This window comes from Jatropha curcas, chromosome 5 (genome assembly GCF_041381405.1).
Source record: "Jatropha curcas cultivar XTBG-Jc1 chromosome 5, XTBG_Jcur_1.0, whole genome shotgun sequence".
NCBI classification, from domain to species: domain Eukaryota; kingdom Viridiplantae; phylum Streptophyta; class Magnoliopsida; order Malpighiales; family Euphorbiaceae; genus Jatropha; species Jatropha curcas.
The window spans coordinates 24,346,071-24,367,783 of NC_143155.1; the positions used below are offsets into that span (position 1 = coordinate 24,346,071).

Genomic DNA, 21,713 nt, shown 5'->3' on the forward strand with positions numbered 1-21,713 from the left:
TCAATTAAATTATTTCATTTTAAGAGAAATTGCTATTCTTCCTGAAGACTTTTGAATAATTGCTTATGCCTCAGTATGAAGCCCAAGAAGAGAATTAAGTTTTAATTAAATCGATAATAATTCAATTGCAAGATGAATAATCATATTGTACACCGCGTCGTAGCTTCACTAGCCAATTTATAAGTGCAGTTTTATCCCTCATCGAAAAAATAAAGAAAGCAAAGACGAGCTATTATAAAATAGAGTGGGGGGCAGAGGTGAAAGGCATACCTTTCTCGGCCTTTTGGCTAAGATCAAGTGTAGTATCTGTTCTTATCAGTTTAATATCTGATACGCGGGCCATTGGCCCACATGATATTAAATTAATTTTTCTAAGGGGAGGATCAGCTTCAGTAGCTTGCTACTGGGATCCTCGAGCGTCGCCTTTTATATGCGTTGCACTGCCGCAAGGGCCTGGCGCGCCCTACTAATATAAGTTTGATTTTTATTTTATTGTTTGATGGATCTGTAGTTATGGCAGGCAGATTCTAATTTCTCTGTCTAAATTTCATGTTGAAGGACAATTGTGATCAAATATTGGAAGCGAGAAAGTTGTGTTTAAAAAGTACGTTCGAGGTTAAAAAAAATGTCCGAGAAATTTTAATTTTAAAAAATAACTACCAATATATTCATAAAATATATGCAAGGGTATATATCCAACTACAAGATCAATTGCATATTCTCATTAGATATTAAGTTTAATTTGATTTATCATAAAAAGAAACCTAATGGTAAAATTAACTTCAATTTTTAACCGGTGAAAACTTTTGTCGGGTAACCGATTAATCAAATAAAATTCAATATATTTATTGGTGGGTTATTGAATGTGAAATTCAATTCAGATTCGAATTGCATTAGAAATAGGCATAATGTAGTCAACAGAATTCTTTTTTTTTTTTAGGGTAAAACTTATTTATTTTATTTTATTGCAACTCTTACATCAAATCATATTTTCTGTGGTTAACATAACTCAAATTTAAAAACCTTCACTTTCCATATTAATGAGAAAATCAACTAAGAATATATTTAATTATTTATTGAAATTATTTTACCACTATATTGTTTTAAGTTAAAATATATAATGCTAATACCTAAAACAATAAACCAAATACCTACTACATGCTAGTAAGTAGTTAAGAAGAAATGTTAAAAGCGAAAGTTATTAAAACATAGCATATTGAAAAAAAAAACGAATGGTCTTTTATGATTTATATCAATATTCTAATCCAAATATGATAGTTTATACCAAAGAATATTTTCTAATTGCTAAAATATTCTTTTTTATATATTTTTTATTTCTATATTATATCAATCAATAACATATATTAATCAATATATAAAAAATGACAATTTTTAACAGTAGACAAAAATAATTAATCTCATCGTCAAATACTTCGAAGTTTAATATAAATTTTCAGAAAATCCTAGATTTTGTTATTACTTTAAATACGAAAAAAAAAAAAAAAAGTTCAAGATGTCTTTAAAGTAATGGACTGTAGCAAGGGCAAGCTAGTAACCAAGTCTTAAAGAGGCTAGAATCCCATATCGCAAGAAAAAGCAACGTAAGGGAAGGCGAGCTAAAATAAAATGATAGGCTAGAGAATTCGAGACTCATCTTTGCGCTTGGGGCAATGACGCAGCTCATGAGGTTCTAACCGAGGCGCGTCTATTGCTGGTTGAAAACTATTTCCAAACCCCCTCATTGGCCTGGGTTTGGCTCAGGCCATTGAGAATTTCTGGAAGGGCTCCCTTAGGGGTAAAGCTCTCCAATCTAAGTGAAATTTCTTCAAAGCTGAAATTAATTGATGAAGTGTAATTTTACGTGTCACGAACAGTGTCCACTTGTCAACCCTTAGATCTAAATTTCGGTAGGCTTTACTGCGTGAGAAAACGCTCCCCCGTTTTATATGTATTACCCTAGGCTTTGAGTTATTTCAAGACTGACAGTGAAACAGCTAGTCAAATGGCGCGAAAGACAACTAAAAATGAAATGCGGTCTCCTGATCCAAACGGAATTTTCTCTGGAATGGTCGTCGTCTTGGTCGAAAACGGGGTTCAGTCACGCCGGTTACAGGTTTTTCTCTCCGTTTATTTTGGAAAATTGTCAATAACATTAAGAAACGGAATTGAATTTATTTTTTTATTTTTTTCTTGATGATTTAAAAAGATCTGGAAGCAAAAGTTGGTACAGATGGGAGCTACTATTGAGACTCGCCTGTCAAAAAAGGTGACTCATGTTTTTGCTATGAATTCAAACGCGCTTCTCCAGCAAATGGACAAAGAACGGTTACAACGATTCAGAGGAGTGAGTTTCTCAATTTCAGCTTCTATTGTTTATAGAATTTGATACTTAATTGATTCCATTGGTGAAAACAGTTTCCTTCTATATGATTTATTATTTTAAATTGCTGTAAACCAGGTCACTTTTTTTTATCAGAAATGACGAAGTGTGTGATTGGTTTAGATTTTCTTTTGAAATCTCAATAATTATGAGTCAACGTGAATTTTTATAGCTGGTCTTAATTTTGGGTTTTTCAAGTTCTGATAGGTTTATATTTACTATCTGTTATAGAAAGTGCTCCTTTATCAGTGGCTAGAGGACAGTTTAAGATTAGGAGAGAAGGTATCTGAGGATCCATACCATGTGGAAGTTCATCTGGAGGAAAAAAGCGATCAAAGCAAGCCTCTGGTAAGGAAATCAACCAATGGAAACACTTCTAGTAGTAATGAATCATCACCTCAGAAAAAGATCAAGTCTTCTCTCGAGGATGCCAAAAATTTCAAAGCAGATGCTAGGGCATATGCAGAAAATAATGCTGTAGATGTTGCACCCAATAGTCCGAGAAGTTCTGATGGCTCACCCCTCACCTTGAGCCCTACAAGTTCTAGTCCAAAGACTTCTAGCAGTCCAAGCAAATATGTAAGATATAGTAACCAATGAGTTAGATTACTATGTGGAATTCAATTCTGTTTTTGTTGTTTTTCTGAGTGTTTACTTGTCTATGCATGCATGTAATTTTTAATCAGTCAAATTTGGTAAACTTAGTGCTGGGAGGTAGCTGAATGATTTTATCAGCTTCAGAAATTATAATGGATAATATGCTAGAGGCCCTTTTCTGTTGAAAGAACTTTAAAACGTACTGATCTGGTCCATTTGTTGCAGTCATCATTGGCATACTGTCCACCTGATCTAAACAGGAACATCACAGAAATTTTTGGGAAACTAATCAATGTATACAGGGGTGAGCCTGTTTTCTCTGCTTATTTTCTTCTGTTATGCATCCCCCCCCGCCACCCACCCACCTGGGGGGGCCCCTGTTGCCGTTTCTGTTGTCTGATGCAATGTGTTCACTTTTCAATGGGAAGCGTTGGGTGATGATCGAAGGTCATTTAGCTATTACAAGGCTATTTCAGTTATTGAGAAGTTGCCATTCAAAATTGAAAGTGCAGATCAGGTCAAAGATCTACCTGGGATTGGAAAATCACTGCAGGATCATGTGAGTGGGATATTTAAGGTTAAGTTGTTACTTCGATAAACTAGTTTACTTGGTTTACAAGGTTTCCTTCACTATCTGCTTTGTTGCTTACCTCTCCTCATTTTAAGTGTATATTATGGAGCAACTTGATCTCTCTCCCTATTATCAGGGCTGTGTAAAAATTTTAACCAGGAAGTGCATTTATTGAGTCATGATTCTTATGGCAATATTCTTATTCCTTTTTTATTTATTTGATTTGGCTCATAAAATATGCAATATCTACCCATGCTTTGCCCATTGAAGAGTCTTATTCTCATTTAGTGCATTTATTAATTTCATAGACTTGAAATATTATCTTTGGAACTATCTAATTGATGAATGCAATCTAAAAGTTATGGGAGCTATGAGATAAGCATATGCATTTGTTTCTGAGCACAAATCTTTTCCTCCTCTGCTCTCTCTTGGAATTACTTCTGGCATTTGGGATGTGCTTGCAGATACAGGAGATAGTGACTACTGGCAAGTTGTCCAAGTTGGAACATTTTGAAACAGATGAAAAGGTATTGTGGAACCACATCAAAAACCCTAGTTAGGTAATTAATCGTGTATGCACATACACACAAAGCAGACAGGAGATGGTGTTTCATTTTGATTTCTTTATAGATTATCATGTGGTCACATCGCATGCTAATAGATCTCAGTTAGCAGTTATGTTTGCACACATGCACAAGTGCATGCCACATATATACACATGGATTCTTAAATTTATCAGTTAAACACATTATACCCTTGAAATTCGCTAGTATGCAGGTTCATACATGAATGTGCCTGCACGGTCTGAATGTGCACTGATGTGACCATGCATTACTGTTACCGTATTGCTAAGAGTTGCGGGGAGAGAGATTTTCACTCTTTAGAGATACGACCAGGGGGATTCACGTGCTACAAACAAATACATGCTTAATACATAGAATTTGAGTTTCCTGGGTCCTTTACACTGATTGTCGGTGAACAATGTTGTATGATTAACATGATCATTACATACAGAGATGCACATTCATGAGCATGCATTTATGTGCAGAGAGAGAAATCAACGTTCACCTGTTGATTACAGCTTGTATAAATAGCTAATTGATAGCTTTCTCCCATTAATTTTCACACAAGTTTATTTCTCAACAATTTGCAGGTGCGGACAATTACTTTATTTGGGGAAGTTTGGGGTGTCGGTCCAGCCACTGCCTTAAAGTTGTATGAGAAAGGACATCGCATCCTAGATGATCTTAAAAATGATGACTCATTAACGCATTCACAGAAGTTAGGCGTGAAATATTTTGATGATATCAAGACAAGGATTCCGCGAAATGAGGTTTGATTATCATGCTATTCCCTGGGACTTTATGGTGTTTTCTTTACAAATTTTGGGTTGGATTGTGCCATGAACTTTGACATTACTGCGCAGGTTCGAGAAATGGAACAACTTCTGCAAAAATCTGGTGAAGAAATATTGCCTGGGGTGAGACTCTATATCTTCTGCCTGAACTGGTTTATAAATGAATTTAAAAAGTCTGCAAGGGATTAATCAATTGGTAACTTGTATTGGGTTCAAGCATAGTAGAAAATACTATTTGGGATTTGAGAGAACTGATTAGGCGATTACCAATTTGTTGTTCTGGAAGGAGGATGGGGGACACTATATTTGCTCCTTGAAGGTGTCCGAATGTCCATTATCTAGAACAGAAGAAAAATCTATACCAAACAAAAGAGTTAATATAAATCTCAATAAGGGAATTAGATATTATGGTGTCTGAGGTTTTTGTTTCCTTCCTTGAACTTGTGATGTTGAAAATTGAATGCTTGCTTGCAAGTGTTATTGACTGAGTACCCTGTTCATCTTATCTTTGAGGGAATATGATACCAAAATTTACAACAAATAGATGCCTGGGCCTTTATGCATGGTCTAAGTAGTTCCAAAAGATGATGCTTCATTTAGAGCTTCCATTTTCAGCAGTCTTGTTGCTATCTGTTTGGATGCTGATGAGGAAATTTCCGTCACAACCTTACTTTTAGGTCTAAACCTTCATGGTCACAATTTTGACATTCATATTGGTATAGTTGGTTCCTGTTTTCAATATTTTTTGTCTGCTTTGAAGGTGGTTATCATATGTGGAGGATCTTTTAGACGTGGAAAGGCATCTTGTGGGGATTTGGATGTGGTAATTACACACCCTGATGGGATAAGGTAAAAATTCCATCTTTGCCCTTCAGTTTTTCAAAAAATTTTTTCGTGCTTCTTATAAGTGTGGACATGCATGTGCATGTGTCTCAGCATATATCCCATGTCCACAGAGAGTATTCATCTATTCTGCATTATCACTTTTCCATAAACATGTATAGTAGTAGTAAGTAGACTGCTGGGTCTGCGATTAGCTGAACTTCATGGAAAAATATGAGAACAATTAAATGATTCTCTAGTGATCATTCATAACACCGTTTAATTTCATGGTCACTTACTAATTCAACACATGGCGGGGTCTTACTAATTAGGCTTAGCTAAAGCACACATCTTCAAGGACCTTGGCAACCTCTCAAATTGTTTACAATGTTTTTTCCCACTATGAGGCACTTTAGCATTCTTTGTGGATATTCAGCAATATGAGAAGTCTAATTATAACAAAATTTTATGTTCTTTGCTTTTCCAGTCATAAAGGTTTCTTACCAAGATACGTTAAGAAATTGAAGGATATGAAGTTCTTAAGAGAGGACTTGGTATTTAGTGTTCACAGTGAACAGGTATCTTTCCTATTGCTGGAATTTCTTGTATTTCTTTATCCTTTTCCTTGTGTAGCATATTGAAGAAGGCTGTTGTTTTCTTAATGTAACAGTACTCAAAAATCTTTAAATATGCAAATATGTTTGAGTTCACTTTCTGTGAGTCAAGATAAGAATATTTATACCTCTTGGCGGTTGGTATCAACTAAAACTTATAATCTGTTAGAATTTTTAAAGCTTGCTGGTGGGATCCTAAGTGTATTGAAATATATTATGTGGGCCAAATTGATAGGTGCCCAAATTCATAGTTAAGCGGAGTAGGGACTTGGAAGTGTCTATGAACTTTGCTGTTTTAATCACACAAGTAAATTGAATTACACAGGCCTCAATTAGTTCTTGCATTTTACTACTCTCATATTTCTACAGTAGGCAGCACCATATTGACTCTTTTATAATCTAAATTTATGCTTTTGCTCTTCAATAGGGCACTGACTCTGGTGTTGACACATATTTTGGTCTTTGTACATATCCCGGACGGGAAATGCGACATCGAATAGATTTCAAGGTAAACCTGATAATCAGTGGAAGCTCCCATTCTGATCTTTATTTTACTTCTAAAATCTCGTCCTTCATTGTTATTAGTCTTTCTAATTATTTACACTTTTTGGTTTGATTTGCCTAGTTCTCTTACCATGATTGTTGCAATCATTTTTGTGCCTGTGCTGGTTCTCATTGTTAGATTACGAACTGAAGTTATAATTAACTTGGCTATGTGTACGTTCTTTTTCTTAGGTGTATCCGAGGGACATATATGCATTTGGTTTGATAGCGTGGACTGGGAATGATGTATTAAACAGGAGGTATGTTTAACCTTTAAAATTCAATCAGGCACACTCCCAGATAGAGAGTAAAAAAGAATTCCTTGTTTTTCTATACAATTCTCATCATACAAGAGTCTCTTGGTTTATTCTGTTTATAGATAATGTATCTTCAATTGAAGTGGAATATTGGTATTCCCTGATTTCAAATGGACTGTACATACAGTTGAAACCTGAAAATATTTAACCCTTTTGTATGAACATATCAACGACAATTTGAGTGTAGGTTAAGATTGTTAGCAGAATCCAAAGGATACAGGCTGGATGACACTGGGCTATTTCCAGCTATTTCAGGTGGCAAACGGGTAATGAGCTAGCTTCTCACCATTTTATACCTAGGAATTCTTTTCGGGTTATCTTATGCAGGAACTGTTATTTCACTTGCAGGGTGCAAAAGCTACTGCAAGCCTGAGGTTTGACACTGAAAAAGAGGTCTTTGATTTCCTGGGGTTCCCCTGGCTTGAACCTCATGAAAGGAACCTCTGAGATGTATATATAGTCTGTACATATTTGTTTTTACATATCAACGAATCTAGGAGGGACCAAAAAGCTCTACCTTGCACTAAGTACAACCAGGATCAGTTTCGGCTCAAATTAATGGTTTTTTACCATGGAAAGCAATCCTGAGATTCTCTTCGAGCTTTTAGTCCTTCTAACATGTGCTGTAGCTCCAAATTATGCATCTTTTGTTGATTATAGTCTAATGTATATAGCTTTTGAATTACGAAGTTCTGTAAATGAATCTTTTTTAGTAAAATGCAAATCAAGTTATAGGACAATCTATTCAGTGATGTCGCATGATCACCTTACGGTTTCTATCATAAGTTAAAAATGGATTGCACACTGGCTGTTCGAAATTGTAATTCGTGGATTGGCCAAAAGTCCAAAAATAACAATTAGCAGTACAATATAAAACTGTCACTTAGGTTTAGGGGTTATCGGAAACTAACTGCTGCATTCCAAACGATTGACTGTTGTTTATTGTTTCGAACTTGATTATTGTAATTGAAATAAAATTTAAAAAGGGAACCCATCACCCATATGAATTGTTTTTCATAAAAGAAACCATTAATGTTTAATTTGCTACATAATTCGTTCAAAAATCAACATTTTATACAATTACCACTCTAACTTTACACCAATTTTTCAAAAATAAAATAAAACAATAGTTTTAATATTTTTTTACCATGAAATTTATTAGTTATTATATATATATATATATATATATATATATTTAAAGAAGAGTTACAGATCCGGATTAATAAATTGGTTATGAGGCCAAACAACCTAATTACGGTAGGTTCAATAAAATTTCGAACTAAAGGGGATGAACAAAGGAGATTGATCCTCCAGGATATCTAGATGTTTTGTTCTTAAAATAAATAGTTCTTATTAATTAAAAGTAAAATTTATTATTTTTATTTTATTTTTGGGAAAAATTAGGGGTTTTTTTTTTTAATTATTGGTATAAAGTGGTGGTGGTAATTGTAAAGAAAAATTAATTTTTAGACTAACTGAGCATTAAAAGAAACCATCAAGTTTGTAATATTTTACCAACCGGCACCTGACCAAGTTAAAATGTTCTTCCAAAGCCCAAATAAACCCTTCAGGCAACGTTAAAAGATAAGAATACAGAGAAACAAAAACAGGCATCAAGATATGGCTTCTTGGAGTAGAACTCTTGTTTCTTTAACGATTGATTCGCGCTCTATCTTCTCTTCTTCCACTTCTTCTCCCATTATCACTCCACCTGTTGTGGGTTCACGTTTCTGTGCAGCTGATTCCATTACTAGTATCAAACTTGCACAGCCTTGTTTATACTCTTCAATCAGCAAAATCTGCAAGAACAAGGAAAGAAAACAAATTTGCAGAGCAGGAGAATACAAGTTTCCAGACCCAATTCCAGAATTCGCTGATGCAGTAAGTCCACTTTTTACTATTGTAAGCATTTAATTTAATAGTGTCTATTTTGTGTGCTTAATTGGTTACTAATCGGGCGCCATTCTTTTTCTTTATCCTTGTCGTAGGAGGCAGAGAAATTTAGGACCCATCTTCATAAAAAGCTTGTAAAGAAAGATATATGCGGAGATTCAGTTGATGACGTCGTCAGAATCTGCACTGAGGTGATTTTAATTTCCCTTTTATGGTTTCTTTCTTTCTTGTCAGAATTTCTGGTCTTTTTTCCTCATATATTGAGCTCATTTCACTTTGGCTTGTTATCTATTTAGTCTAAAGTTCTCTTGCTAGGTAAATTTTGTTACTTTCAAATGTGAATGTATATATTGCTGGAAAGAATGCCTTTATAAAAATTTTATACAGAAGTGTTGAATGCAGTTTCGAAGTGGTATTGTGACGTAGGGTAGATATTGCCCTTTTTTATGCAGCTGCCATGAAAAAAAGAAAAACACTTTCTTGAATACATATGTTGATTAAGATTAATGAAGAATTAAATTGAAATTTAATTTGATGTATTGTGGTTATAATAAACATTTTAAAGCTGCTAAATATTAGTTTCAAATTGCTTTTTCGGATAACACGCAAAATGATCATTTTAAAACAATGAAGGTCTCTAACCCCAATGCTGAACGAGCTTATAGTCTGTCAGCTTATAATTAGCATCAGTTTCGACAGTAGGATGGGTGTAGTGGGATACCAAAAACAAGACCATATAGGCATTTCGGTCTAACCTAGTAAGACTTTGTCTTACTTCAGAAACACCCTGCCTTATATAAGTATAATCTCATGAATCTTAACAATATTGGTCTCTCTTTGTCCTGTTTGTCATTTAACCGGCACTTATATCATAAATGGTATAATACAAATACTTAAACAACTTACATTGAAGTTGGTGAGGTTATTGAGGTTGAAATAATTTTGCAATTTGAATGTGCATTTATGGGTTCTCATTTTTGACTGCCAAGTTCCTCAGTGGTTTCTCTGATTGTTAGCATCATGAAAGAAAATAAAAGGTGCAGAGTGGAAAAAGCAGCTTATGACACTTGGATGTGGTTTGAAACTGTATCTACCAATAAAAGGGCCGAGGATGTTTATACTAAGATTTGCCAGGATAAAATGTAGAAAAATGGGATGCTGATCCCAATATATTATGAACGTTTGAAAACAACGAGAAAACTGTATTACTTGTAAACAATATGAAAAACTATTAACATGGTGCTTACCCTGCACTAAATAAGGTTGAAATATAACTATGGACCTGTTGGTTTGTTGCTAGCGTATTTGAGCATGATTTCAAGGTGTTTTCTTTTTTGATGGATAAAGTTGCTGACAGAGTAGACAGGCGCTAAAATATGCTTGTTGCTTTTTGTATTTTTCTATACAGATATTCAGTACTTTCTTGCACACAGAGTATGGCGGTCCTGGAACACTCTTAGTCACACCTTTCATTGACATGGCTGATACTATAAATGAACGAGGTTTGCCTGGAGGACCTCAAGCTGCACGTGCAGCTGTCAAATGGGCTCAAGATCATGTTGACAAGGATTGGAAAGAGTGGACCGGAGGTGACAGTAATTGACAGACGAACTGTATAATCTCCATTTTAAGAGGAGATTCTGTTCGGCAGCTGTAACTCCAATTGAAAAAGGCTTATCAATCAGTTGAGTTTCAAGATACTAATAATTTGTCCTGATGATGCATGGAAAGGCAAAATTAACCATGCTTTATAGAGGGATGATTGTGAAGGGAATATGCATATTTGTACCGTACCATGAGATTGCATAATGCCATCTCATTTGCTAGGTCTCTCTTTTTTTTTCTTTTTGGCATTTTGAACCAGCTAGCTTGAGCTGTTCAATTTTGCATGAAATGTTTGACAAATTATCCCATGTTTTCTTGCACCTTAATCTTCCTTCTGCCAAATACAATCTGACTTACCTACATTTGGAAGTCCATTATAAACTTAAGGTACCATGCGAACTGTAATTTTGCAGTACCTTTTTGGTGGAAAAATATTAACTTGCTGGTAACTGATATCTTGATTAATAAATAACATAGCAGCAGAAGTTCCAAAATTTTGTTTTATTATTACAAAGCAGATAGGTTTTTCTAAAATATCTCTACTTTTCACAAGTTGGATGGAGAGGGAGAATACATGTTATCTTGATAGATGTGAGTGAAGGTAGGTTTTTGTGAAATACCATAACTTGGTAATGGACAAGAAAGCTGATGACTCTTCAAGGGTCCTTTTACAAGTTTTTTTTTTTTTTTTTTTTTTTGACATTGGGTCCTTTTACAAGTTGCTCAAGCATAAAGTCACTTTTCTTGAAATACTTTAGATCAATCCACATATAACAATATAAGTACAAGATCATCACAAATGGGCCAAGCAAGAATCAGAGTTTGACAAGCCATATGCTAGTTTAGAAAGCTTGAGGCTTGAGTAGAACAAACTATGCCCAAGAGACATGCCTCATGGTTAGTTACATTCAAAGAATAATCCCACATCGAAAGAAAAGCAAACAATAGACAAAGGAGAACTTCATATAAGCATCTCAAGTCGTAAGCAATCATCTATGGAGCCGTGCTGTGTGCACAAAGCGAACTATTCTTTCGCCTTTTACTAAAGAATACCGTGTGCACGCAGCAGATAGCGGCATACGCCTATTTTTGGAGGATTACCCCTAAAAGGGTAGCCGAACAATGCTAGTCCAAGTTTTTTCTTGTTAGGCCGAGGCTACTTAGCTATGCCTATTTTTGGAGGATTACCCCTAAAAGGGGTAGCCCAACAATGCTATTCCAAGTTATTTTTCTTGTTAGGCCGAGGCTACTTAGCTATCTATTATCATTAGCTATTTGAAAAATGTGAAAAGGGTTTGTTTAAATGAAAGGTTAAAAAAATTCAGCTATCTGAAAAAATGTGAAAAGGTTTTGTTTAAATGAACGGTTAATAAAAATCATTGAACTTCCTTAAAGCAAGTATAATATGTACCGAAGGGTTAAATAAATTTTTTGCATTTCACAAATGAATTGAACATTGGGCCAACGCCATGTGTCAAAATTGGAAATACCTTGGTTTTGTATGGAAGTTTACTACTCTGTGAAGACTGTTGGGTCTGTTGGCATTTGATTAAAGGATTGATTATCACTAGGCCCATAAATTAAAGGCCCAACAGTAACGAGTACATGAGACTGTGTATATCCCACATCGCTTGAATAGACAAAAGAAACACATGAAGACTGCTATATGAAATACCGCAACCACGGTTCTCAAATCACGCAGCCGCGCGGTGAGCACAGAGCGAACTATTCTTTCGCCTTTTACTAAAGAATACCGTGTGCTCGCCGCTGATAGCGGCATACGCATATTTTTGGAGAGTTCTCCTTTTGGCAGAACTCTACAATTCTAGTTAAAGTTTTGTTCGCCGCTGATAGCGGCATACGCATATTTTTGGAGAGTTCTCCTTTTGGCAGAACTCTACAATTCTAGTTAAAGTTTTGTTGTTTTTGGTCTTTGAACTCGTTAATGTAAAGGCTGCAGTGCCACTATTTGGAAGATCAAGTAGAATGGAACACTGGAATAAATGGTTTAGCGATGTTACATATGAATATAGTATTAGCAATGTTCCATATGAAAATCTTGCTATAATTAAATTAGATTCTTTTTCTCTTTCATGGTGATTCTTTTTTACTTTCATAGTGAATTTTTTGCCAATTAGTCTTTGATGAACTTTAGAACTCCATTGTTTTTTAATATAATCTTATAAATATAATTTTCTTATTAATGCCACCACTATTGATCACTGGTGACTCGTAATTTATCAATTAATTCGATTGGCCTCCCAGTTTTCACATCTTCCATAAAATGTGAAAAGACCAGTTACACACCTGATTGGCTTTATATTATTGTCTCTTTAATAAGTTTTCTGTTTTCTTTTATATCAGAGTAAGTCTTATATTGTAATGAGGAACTATATTTAATAGTTTTCCTAAACCTAAATTATTACTTGTTGCATCCACGCTTGTCAAGGATTTTCCGTTAACCGATGAGCTTATCGAATTTGAAATAATTTGCATGAATTTGAAACTGTTAACAATTCCTTTAATTTTGAATTTGAATTTGCATCAATATATGCTTGCAAAAACCTTAGCATAGAATGCTGCTTGGAAATTTTCAAAAGAGAATAGACCTGGTTACAATAAATGTCTTTCAGCCAACTCTGAGTCTCACTATGGAGACTCTTTTGAACAGCATTGCTGGTACTCTTCTTTAACTGTAGATAACATTGTATTTTCATTGGTTCAGTTTCACAAGTCTCTATGTATCTTCACAAGTGTTAAGCCTCTATTTCATTTCAGCTTCTCGCAGTTGTGAAAAGGAAAATTAAATGTAAAGCTTCATTTCCATTTAATAACAAAATGCTATGCCTTCACATTTTAATACTTCCCCTGATGTTACATCAACAAAACATCTTAATGGAAAAATGTAGTTAGATTGAAATTTACTTATCTGATCTTCTCTTATCTATCATCTCATCCCTGTCTATGAACCGCTCAAGCAACTCTTTATCTTTCAAAACCAAGCAATCCTCAGCTTTTCCAAACCAATCATAGCGTCGTCGAGCAATGTGGTCATACACAGCATCTCTGAGTGGAGTTGGAACTATCAAGAGTGTGCTTAAAGCAGAATATGGCAGAGGCAAATATGCAAGGACTCTCAATGCAGCTGCAGGGTCATAAAAAGCAATTACCTCAAATTTTTATGCCCCGGTAAAGAGCATGAAAAAAGAATAGAAGAAAAAATTGTCAATAAAGTGCATATGCCAGTAGACAAAAAATTGGAAAGCTCGTTCTATAAGAATATTTTAAAGTTTATATATCAAAGAATTGAAATACACCAGAAAAGATATTCGAACGTTCCAGCTGCAATGACATGAACCTTCAAATTTCTAATGGAAAGGTTTATCATGCTTAAGAAAAAAGGAAGATTGGAAGCAAACCTCATGCAGTGTTTATCTATATTAATATCTGCCCCACTTTCAGAGAAACATTACACAATAGTTGTTGACTTGTGATGTATCAAGTTTGGACGTGCTGGTATGAGATAAATTGATAGAAATTGAGAAACCAAACTAATTAGGACCCAAGGCTGTGAATTCTACAAAGCTTCCGCACATGACGTTCCTTGTATACATGAAATTTTTACTAATTCGAACAAACAAGGCTTTGGATTATGTCAAGAAAGGGATTGTTCGCAAAACAGAAAATGGAATTGAAGAGAATATCACTATTGCTCAATTTTAATAGCGAAGGTGCAGAAAAGAGCAGATGATGAAATGTGGAGCTAAAAACACAAGCGTCCAACATTATTATGCATTTTGATATCAAGCAAGCAAGAAAGACAGACCAGTCTTAAATAAATAAATGACAAAACAACAGACCTTTTACATACAAGATATCTAGTTAAACTAAAGAACTAACCAGTGGATGCTTGGTGGTATTGACCAAGGCCTTCAATGAACAGAAAGCGACGAAGAACATCCTCTCTGTCAAGACCACACAGTCTCAAATATGGCTCAGCAGCCTTTGATTGGAGGCAACAAAACTTGATCTTCCTATATTTGTCTGCTTTAATCACCCACTTCACGCCTGCAAAATCATGAAAATTTTAAATACTAAGTCAGGACCATTGTTTAACATGCCAGAACTGTCCTACAACAAATCAAAGAACAGCAAAGCAACAAAGAAATAAGCACAACAATTGAAGTTGATGAACAGAAGAAAGTTGATAATGATTCTCAATTAATGGATGTAAATTGATATTCTGATCGAAATCAACAAAAAATTAGCCTTTAGAATCGGTGTTGGAATTATAGCGAAAAAGAACCACAAAACTTCATAGTGATCACACTGTGTATTGACAATTTCATGGAATAAAGGGTGTAAGAAGAGTATAAAACACACTGTTTTTCCAAATTAGTTGTCCATTCATGCAATATGCAGTATTTGACAAATACATAGCAAGTATTGAAGGGTTTTTATTTATTTATTTTTTTTAAACCACAAAGAAGGCAATACCGTCCAAATCCACGCGGTACATAAGAAACCCTTAAAACCAGAAAAGAGCGTCCGTGAGAGAGGAATCAAGTACCTCGGTGGCAGAGATGGCAGACCCCATCGTAGACGACGACGCGTGGCTGAAGGAGAGTGGGTGCTGTAACCGGTTTCACGGTGGAAGAAATAGATACATCTGGGTAGAGCAGATCCTCTGCTTCCGGAACAACGTCAGCAACAGCAGCCGCAGTATCTGAAACGATATCCGTTGGTGACGGGAAAGGAAATGAAGAGGAAGAGAACGAAGAAAACAAGGAACACTTTAATAAACAAGAGGAGGAGAAGGAGGAAGAAGATGAGAAAAATTGAGCATTTCTAGGTGTAGACGTAGCTGTCCAATATTGAAGCTTTGCCAGGAACATTTTGCTGTTTTCCTTTTCAAGTATTTAAAATCTTGATAGAAAACCGAGTTGTCCACACTCGAGTCGAATAGCCCCAAAGAAAGGAACTTTGAAGTGTACCTTTCTTGGCAAGCAAGTTCTGAGTTAGTCATTAAGGTCCTACGAAAATCATAAATCGTATGTGATGTGACCCTGGCCGTCAGATAATATCAGAATCAATTTGGGATTTGTAGGCTGCATAGAGCCTTCTCAGTGCGATGGAGTGAATGGCATTTTTATGCAAAGGGAATTTAATCTGATTATTACAATTGTCATTAAATTTGGGAGAACAAATAAAAATATAAAATCTAGTAGTTGTTTTGAAGTTGTAATCTATGAATATGATGTACACCTTTAAGCATACATGAAATTGAGTAATTGACAGACAACACAAATCCATGAAAGGATAAAGCTGCAATTCTTGTAAGTTGAGAAATCACTTGCTTTGGCAGTTTGATCTCCAAATGAATTGAATCCTGTAATAGACTTTTTTTTTGATAAAAGGAAATTGAATTCAAATGAGAAAACACCATTCAATCTCTATCACTGTGCACATTCCTCTTGAACTTGGCCATCTGCATCAGAAAGAGATTTGATAAATACTAACTGGAAAACGTTCAAATGCAGAAGGCGTTGAAACAGGCAACCTCACCAGCAAGAGTGATGGCCAAATTGGCTTGAGCATCAGCTTCAGAGTTAAATTCCTGTGAAATACAGAGGAGACTAGGTCAGCGTACTAGAATGATAAGACAAAGCCAGAGAAGCACCAGTAGTGGATTGCACACTTCCAATTAACCTCAACTTTTCTACTAGTAATAATAGTTCCTTAGATTCTTCAAACTCTTGGTAAAGGCTGCTTTTTCTACTTTTATGTTCCCATGAGAAATGAGCAGTATGACAGGGCAGCTAGCTCACTCAAGCTTTGCTAGCTCTTGGATTATTGTTTGCAAGACATGAATATCAATTTCCGGTATTAATTAGGCAGATCTTCATACTAAAAACTTGCAAAAAACCAAATTGTGCACAAGCTAGCATAGTAATTGAGCTCGTAGTTGTGAAACACATTAAACATAGGAGGAATAAAAACTAGTTCAGAATGTACTGATTCACAATAATTATAATTGATTCCCAGATATGCAGAGGCTCTTTTAATCTTTCAGCCAAAAGCTGTGGCTGAACAAAATAATGCACAACAAAGCCTTTGGCACTTTTGCACATATTGACAGATCAAAATGTTCAAGGATGAGCCACTTGATCAGTGGAATGATAGGGAATCTAATTAACATCGGATGTTAACAAGGAAGGCTCTGATATTACTCCCTCTTCAGTCCTACCCTACATAGAAAAGGTTTCTGGTAATTATTAGGCTAGCAAATAAAAGCATGTCCTAGTAACACATGATATATGACACAAATCACAAAAAAAAAAATTATAACAAGCAGTATATACCCTTAGGACATGGCTGATCTCAAAAGAAATAAACTGGTCCTTGAGCTTTTTGACCTGCTCATACAGCTTGGTCATATCTTGATGTTTGACCTTCCATAGACCCTGAACCTGTTACATACTTTCCATGTCAGATTTGAAAATAAGATTGCACAACACCTAGGATTATCAATGATAAAACAAAAGATCATCCACTGGATAAACAAATGCAACATAAACTGGACAGTTGAACCATGGATCCCAAGCTTTTTAACCTCTGAGTCAGACTGGAGCAAATCATTCTTTTTTCCGACTTACAAAAAAAAAAAAGAAAGAAAGAAAAAAGAAAAAGGCAATTTGATATATTCCAAATATTTCCTCATTAATCTAAGCTGGGACTGGGAGACAGACTTGAAAACTACATGCATTATGGTCAAGAATCTAGCAGATGCACTGATTTCGCCTTATTATCTTCAACAAGGAAAGAAAAGAAAAACCATGATTGAACTTGAAACTATAAAAAGACTTATCTACTTGTAAAACTGACCCAAACCCCAGCCCACTGCATCCTCCCACTCCCCCAATCCTACTCCCCAGGGTAAAAGGTAAGAAACAAGAAACAAAGCTATGCATGCAGTATTCTATGCATTGATAACTATTCAATCACAAGTGAAATTTCACGAGAAAAAGAATACTAAGCTGAAAACAGATGGTATTCAAACCCACTCAGAACAATCTATAAAATATAGAAAAATATAAATAATATAATATAGAAAAATGAAGATACAAGAAAACTAAGAAGAAGCAGCGGAAGGGGATACTTATAGGGTTTACCAAAACAGAGGGACAAGTTAGTTACTTAGGTCAAAACTCAGGGACTAAAAAGTACTTTCACCATAGAAATAATATAATATAGAAAACTGAAGTATAAGAGATGAAGCAGCGGAAGGGGATGTAGAATTAAAAAGGCAAACCAACCTGGGAACAGACAAGTTTGGAGTCACCTTGAATGCGGATTTTTGTATAGCCGTTTTTAAGAGCATATTTCAATCCTAAAATCACAGCTCTATATTCAGCCACATTACACGTAGTTGTACCCAATCCTTCTCGCAATCTGCAGATCTATATGAATCGGAGGTTCAGTAAGATGGAACCACCAATAGAAGATAAAAGGATATACAAAAAGCCAAAGTGGATACCACATTTCCATCAGCAGTCCGCAATAAAGCTCCTGCCCCGGCTGGTCCAGGATTGCCTCTTGAAGCACCATCAAACTCGAGAATACAGGACTGCTGCAAATAACGGATCAGGCTAGTTATTGTTCCCAAATTCACAAAGTCCCAATCCTGATAAGACTACTCAAAAGTGACTCTTTCACTATCTATAGTAACAACTTGTAAAAAATGATAAGCTAGAAATGGAAATATATTTGCATCCATCAGGCTTCAACATGACATCTGCATACATAATCAGAAGACGGTACCTGAGCCTCACTTTGATTATCCAATTTGATGTGCTTTCTCAAGGGATCAGTTAAACTAGATGTGGATCTGTCTGTTTCCTGCAATGCAATAACCATGCATCTTAACAAAGTGCGTAAATACAATGATTACTAAAGAGGCATCCACCTGCCAGCAGAATTTGCTAAATGAAATTATCAAAGCTAAGTCATAGAAATACCCAAAAAAATAGCAGGATCACATATCACAGAAGTTTCGAACAGCCATTTCTTAAAGAAATTATCACAAACACACAGTTAAACTAGACATTGATCCATTATATACACACAGTTATCCAATTTGACGTGCTTTCTCTAGGGATCAGTTAAACTAGATGTTGATCCGTCCGTTTCCTGCGATGCAATAAACATGCATCTAAACAAAGTGCATAAAAACAATGATTACTACAGAGGCATCCTCCTGCCAATGAAATTTGCCAAATGAACTTATCAAAGCTAAATCATATGATATACCCACAAAAGCAGAAGGATCACAATTCATGAAAGTTTTTAACTGCCATTCCTTAAAGAAATTTCCACACACACAGACGTAAGATGAGGAGAAAAAGATGATCAAGGTTGTTTCCATTGGAAAAAGATAACATAAGGTCCACTTTTAATTTTTATATAATGATTCTGCAATTCAAAGAAAGATATAACTCCAAACTTACCACAGCTTGCAATCCCACCAATTTCTGTGGTCTCTTTTTTGTTGTTGCAACTTGCATATTTGAGTCTCCTTTGGAAGAAATGGGTTGCTGCAATCATATATTGAATAAAACTTCTCATCATACAGGTCACCTATCTGAATCTTATTCAAGCACCATTGACAGGCAAAAGAACATGAAAGTTTTCAATAAAAAAACTGTTCATCCTTGACTACCATATAAATTAATTCACCATTCACACCAATCTAATATGTCAACTTACCTCAAAACGACAAGGTAAAAGCGTCCCAAAAAGGTCCTCTTTCAAATCGGCAGCTCTGATAGTGTACAAAGCATTCTGGAGCCCACGAGAAATGAGATACTCTTCAGTGTCCTTAGGTAAAGCATACCCTTTATAGACACTGATAGGGGGATCGCATACCTAGGAAAATAGAAAGGTTTAAACATTTTTTAAATTCATCCAAAGACATTTTTATCCAACAAAAGAAACTGCATTAGCTTGTCTTACAGTTACCTAGCATCGCTCTTAAACTAAAACACAAAAAAGCAGCAAGAAACAGTGAAAACACAATTGTTTAGAATGGCATTATACTGGTGTCTGCCTTTAAATAGTACTAATCAATCAATAACGAGTGATAGATCATAGCATCCTAGTTTCCTAGTCAGATGAACAGGAAAAGAAAGTAATCCAAAAGCAACTTGAAACCCCAAAAGGTAAATATGAAAAATACATTTCATTAGAGGTAGTTTGGAACAAACGTACTCTATAAAATTTTATGGAATTCACTCCCAAATCTACACATAACATGTTTGTCATCTAAGAAAATTCATTTTGCAATACTATCTTTAATTCCATGCAATTTATCATACTTGCAATATAGTCAAATTCTAGGTAAATTGATATCATTTGCAGATAAATGCTTAAAAATCATCGAGTTTTGAAATCATTCAGAAACACTTTAATTGAATTTCATGAGTAACATTAATTTATGTATTAATACCTATGCATTAGTATATATCAAAAACCTGCGGGCAATATTACTAACAAAATGATGCGTCTACAAACGACAAAAATGCACAAATATCCAATATAATCATACCATTGAAATGGGAAGGCGGTATCTAAACAGCAGTAAAACTACACTCAAACTAGTGGCTAATAGATTATCGAACACGCTAACATGAGATGCCGCAAAACTGAACTAGAATTGACCGTAATTTGCAAATTAATTCAACAAAGCAAGGGAATGAAATGAAGGGGAAATACAGAAGAAAAGAAAAAAAGAAAGAAAAAGATAGGAATTTCTGATTTCTTCTTGTGAATCTGGTCAGTGTTGCTAAAAGAATCGTGCGCAAAATGACCAAGTGAAGTTATGGGCAGTGAGTGGACATTTATAAAGAAAATGAGTTCATTTTTAACAAGCTATGAACTATAAGAATCAAAGATCAAAAGAATACCGATGATCCAATTTGAGCCTGGCAATCATTAAAAGTCTTATAAACGCCAACGATGTCGCCTTTCCGCACGACAAAGAAAGCATCTTTTTCTTTCTCTTGCTCCATAACTCCTGGCTCAGGATCCAATTTCTTCTTACGCGAACCTTTTACACTACCTTTTTTCGAGGAGTAGCACTGAATACGAAATCTAGGCAAAACAGATTCCAAATTGACTATCTTAAGATCAGTTTGCTCAAAGCTTCTTTTCCACAAGGCAGTAGAACATTGATGAGAAGCACTTGTCGAAACGATATGGCTTGCCCTTCGAAATATAGCCGCAGTGTACGAAGAAACACGCAACAAGCAGTTCATTACAATGTAGTCTTCGCCAGATTATCTGGTAGAGAAACAAATTCTATTAGAATTGCTTAATTTAAAATACAGTAATCTGATCTTTTCCTTTTTCATAGTATTTTCTCAGCAACCAAACACGGTGGAAAATTACGCTAATATTAGTTAAGCATAAAGCAAGAAACAAGAGATATGAATAAGCTTAATCGAACATTACCAGTGGACAATTTGATGAAACTGTGATGACTGATGAGAAACGAGAGAGCAAAGCCTGCAAATGCAAATTGCAATGCACGCGCACGCCGTAAAGAGAACGAGAGGGAAATGGGTTTTGGATGGGTTTTTGCCTTTTGGGTCGGCTGAGCTGATCGTAAGGGTAACGGCTGTACGAATTTCTCTCCTAAATTTGTATGGTATGACGTGGGCCTGCTAAGGCCTACACCTGGTTTTTCAATGTTATAATTGATTATAGTTGAGTTAAAAAGTTTTACGATTGTGAAATCTAATAAAGCTTTATTTGCCTTTTAATCAATACTAGTATTATCAACGTGTTTTCTACGTTAAAACTTGTTATTTCTATTCGTTTTTTTATTTTTTTTTTCTAAATATAATTTATTGATTTTTTTTATAATATAATAAAAATGATAATAAATTATTGAATAAAACAATAAGTATATTAATTAGGTGTTTTTTAGTCAATATTTTACTATAAATATTATAAT

General features: G+C 35.1%; 4 protein-coding genes and 4 non-coding genes across 12 annotated transcripts; 6 read left to right on the top strand and 2 right to left on the bottom strand.

Moving 5' to 3' along the window:
- The first annotated feature begins 266 nt into the window (after positions 1-266).
- Positions 267-467, top strand: LOC119370790 (U2 spliceosomal RNA). The gene has a single exon (XR_005178348.1). It is a non-coding gene; the product is annotated as a U2 spliceosomal RNA (small nuclear RNA).
- A 1,171-nt stretch (positions 468-1,638) lies between these two features.
- Positions 1,639-7,941, top strand: POL{LAMBDA} (DNA polymerase lambda (POLL)). Of its 2 annotated transcripts, XM_012236649.4 has the most exons (14): positions 1,640-2,113; positions 2,207-2,344; positions 2,612-2,959; positions 3,203-3,281; positions 3,406-3,536; positions 4,013-4,075; positions 4,702-4,881; positions 4,975-5,028; positions 5,666-5,754; positions 6,215-6,305; positions 6,769-6,849; positions 7,077-7,144; positions 7,389-7,467; positions 7,550-7,941. In XM_012236649.4, exons 1-14 carry the CDS (start codon positions 2,003-2,005, stop codon positions 7,646-7,648), a joined length of 1,611 nt encoding a protein of 536 aa, XP_012092039.1. In that variant the 5' UTR covers positions 1,640-2,002; the 3' UTR covers positions 7,649-7,941. The 2 variants fall into 2 exon arrangements, with proteins under 2 accessions (XP_037495611.1, XP_012092039.1); XM_037639683.2 differs by lacking the exon at positions 4,013-4,075 and having other exon boundaries at positions 1,639-2,113.
- On the top strand, positions 1,653-1,803 carry LOC119370791 (U4 spliceosomal RNA). Its single transcript, XR_005178349.1, has one exon. It is a non-coding gene; the product is annotated as a U4 spliceosomal RNA (small nuclear RNA).
- Positions 7,942-8,738: 797 nt separating the features above from the next.
- On the top strand, positions 8,739-10,920 carry PRIN2 (Serine/Threonine-kinase). The gene is made up of 3 exons (XM_012236650.4): positions 8,739-9,082; positions 9,190-9,285; positions 10,503-10,920. Exons 1-3 carry the CDS (start codon positions 8,822-8,824, stop codon positions 10,695-10,697), a joined length of 552 nt encoding a protein of 183 aa, XP_012092040.1. The 5' UTR covers positions 8,739-8,821; the 3' UTR covers positions 10,698-10,920.
- Positions 10,921-11,698: 778 nt separating this feature from the next.
- On the top strand, positions 11,699-11,815 carry LOC119370793 (U5 spliceosomal RNA). Its single transcript, XR_005178351.1, has one exon. It is a non-coding gene; the product is annotated as a U5 spliceosomal RNA (small nuclear RNA).
- A 584-nt stretch (positions 11,816-12,399) lies between these two features.
- On the top strand, positions 12,400-12,516 carry LOC119370792 (U5 spliceosomal RNA). Its single transcript, XR_005178350.1, has one exon. It is a non-coding gene; the product is annotated as a U5 spliceosomal RNA (small nuclear RNA).
- A 971-nt stretch (positions 12,517-13,487) lies between these two features.
- Positions 13,488-15,749, bottom strand: LOC149496436 (Putative thiol-disulfide oxidoreductase DCC). Its single transcript, XM_089721887.1, has 3 exons — positions 15,270-15,749; positions 14,600-14,767; positions 13,488-13,844 (listed from the first exon to the last, which is right to left on the bottom strand). Exons 1-3 carry the CDS (start codon positions 15,592-15,594, stop codon positions 13,621-13,623), a joined length of 717 nt encoding a protein of 238 aa, XP_089578013.1. The 5' UTR covers positions 15,595-15,749; the 3' UTR covers positions 13,488-13,620.
- An 82-nt stretch (positions 15,750-15,831) lies between these two features.
- Positions 15,832-21,392, bottom strand: LOC105649844 (RNase H family protein). Of its 4 annotated transcripts, none has more exons than XM_089721883.1 (10): positions 21,209-21,392; positions 20,662-21,037; positions 19,466-19,624; positions 19,207-19,293; positions 18,521-18,598; positions 18,237-18,329; positions 18,016-18,159; positions 17,062-17,169; positions 16,265-16,316; positions 15,832-16,187 (listed from the first exon to the last, which is right to left on the bottom strand). In XM_089721883.1, exons 2-10 carry the CDS (start codon positions 21,010-21,012, stop codon positions 16,156-16,158), a joined length of 1,104 nt encoding a protein of 367 aa, XP_089578009.1. In that variant the 5' UTR covers positions 21,013-21,037; positions 21,209-21,392; the 3' UTR covers positions 15,832-16,155. The 4 variants fall into 4 exon arrangements, with proteins under 4 accessions (XP_089578009.1, XP_089578010.1, XP_089578012.1 ...); XM_089721884.1 differs by having other exon boundaries at positions 18,237-18,326; positions 21,209-21,391; XM_089721886.1 differs by lacking the exons at positions 15,832-16,187; positions 16,265-16,316 and adding an exon at positions 16,590-16,942.
- Between the last annotated feature and the right edge of the window lie 321 nt (positions 21,393-21,713).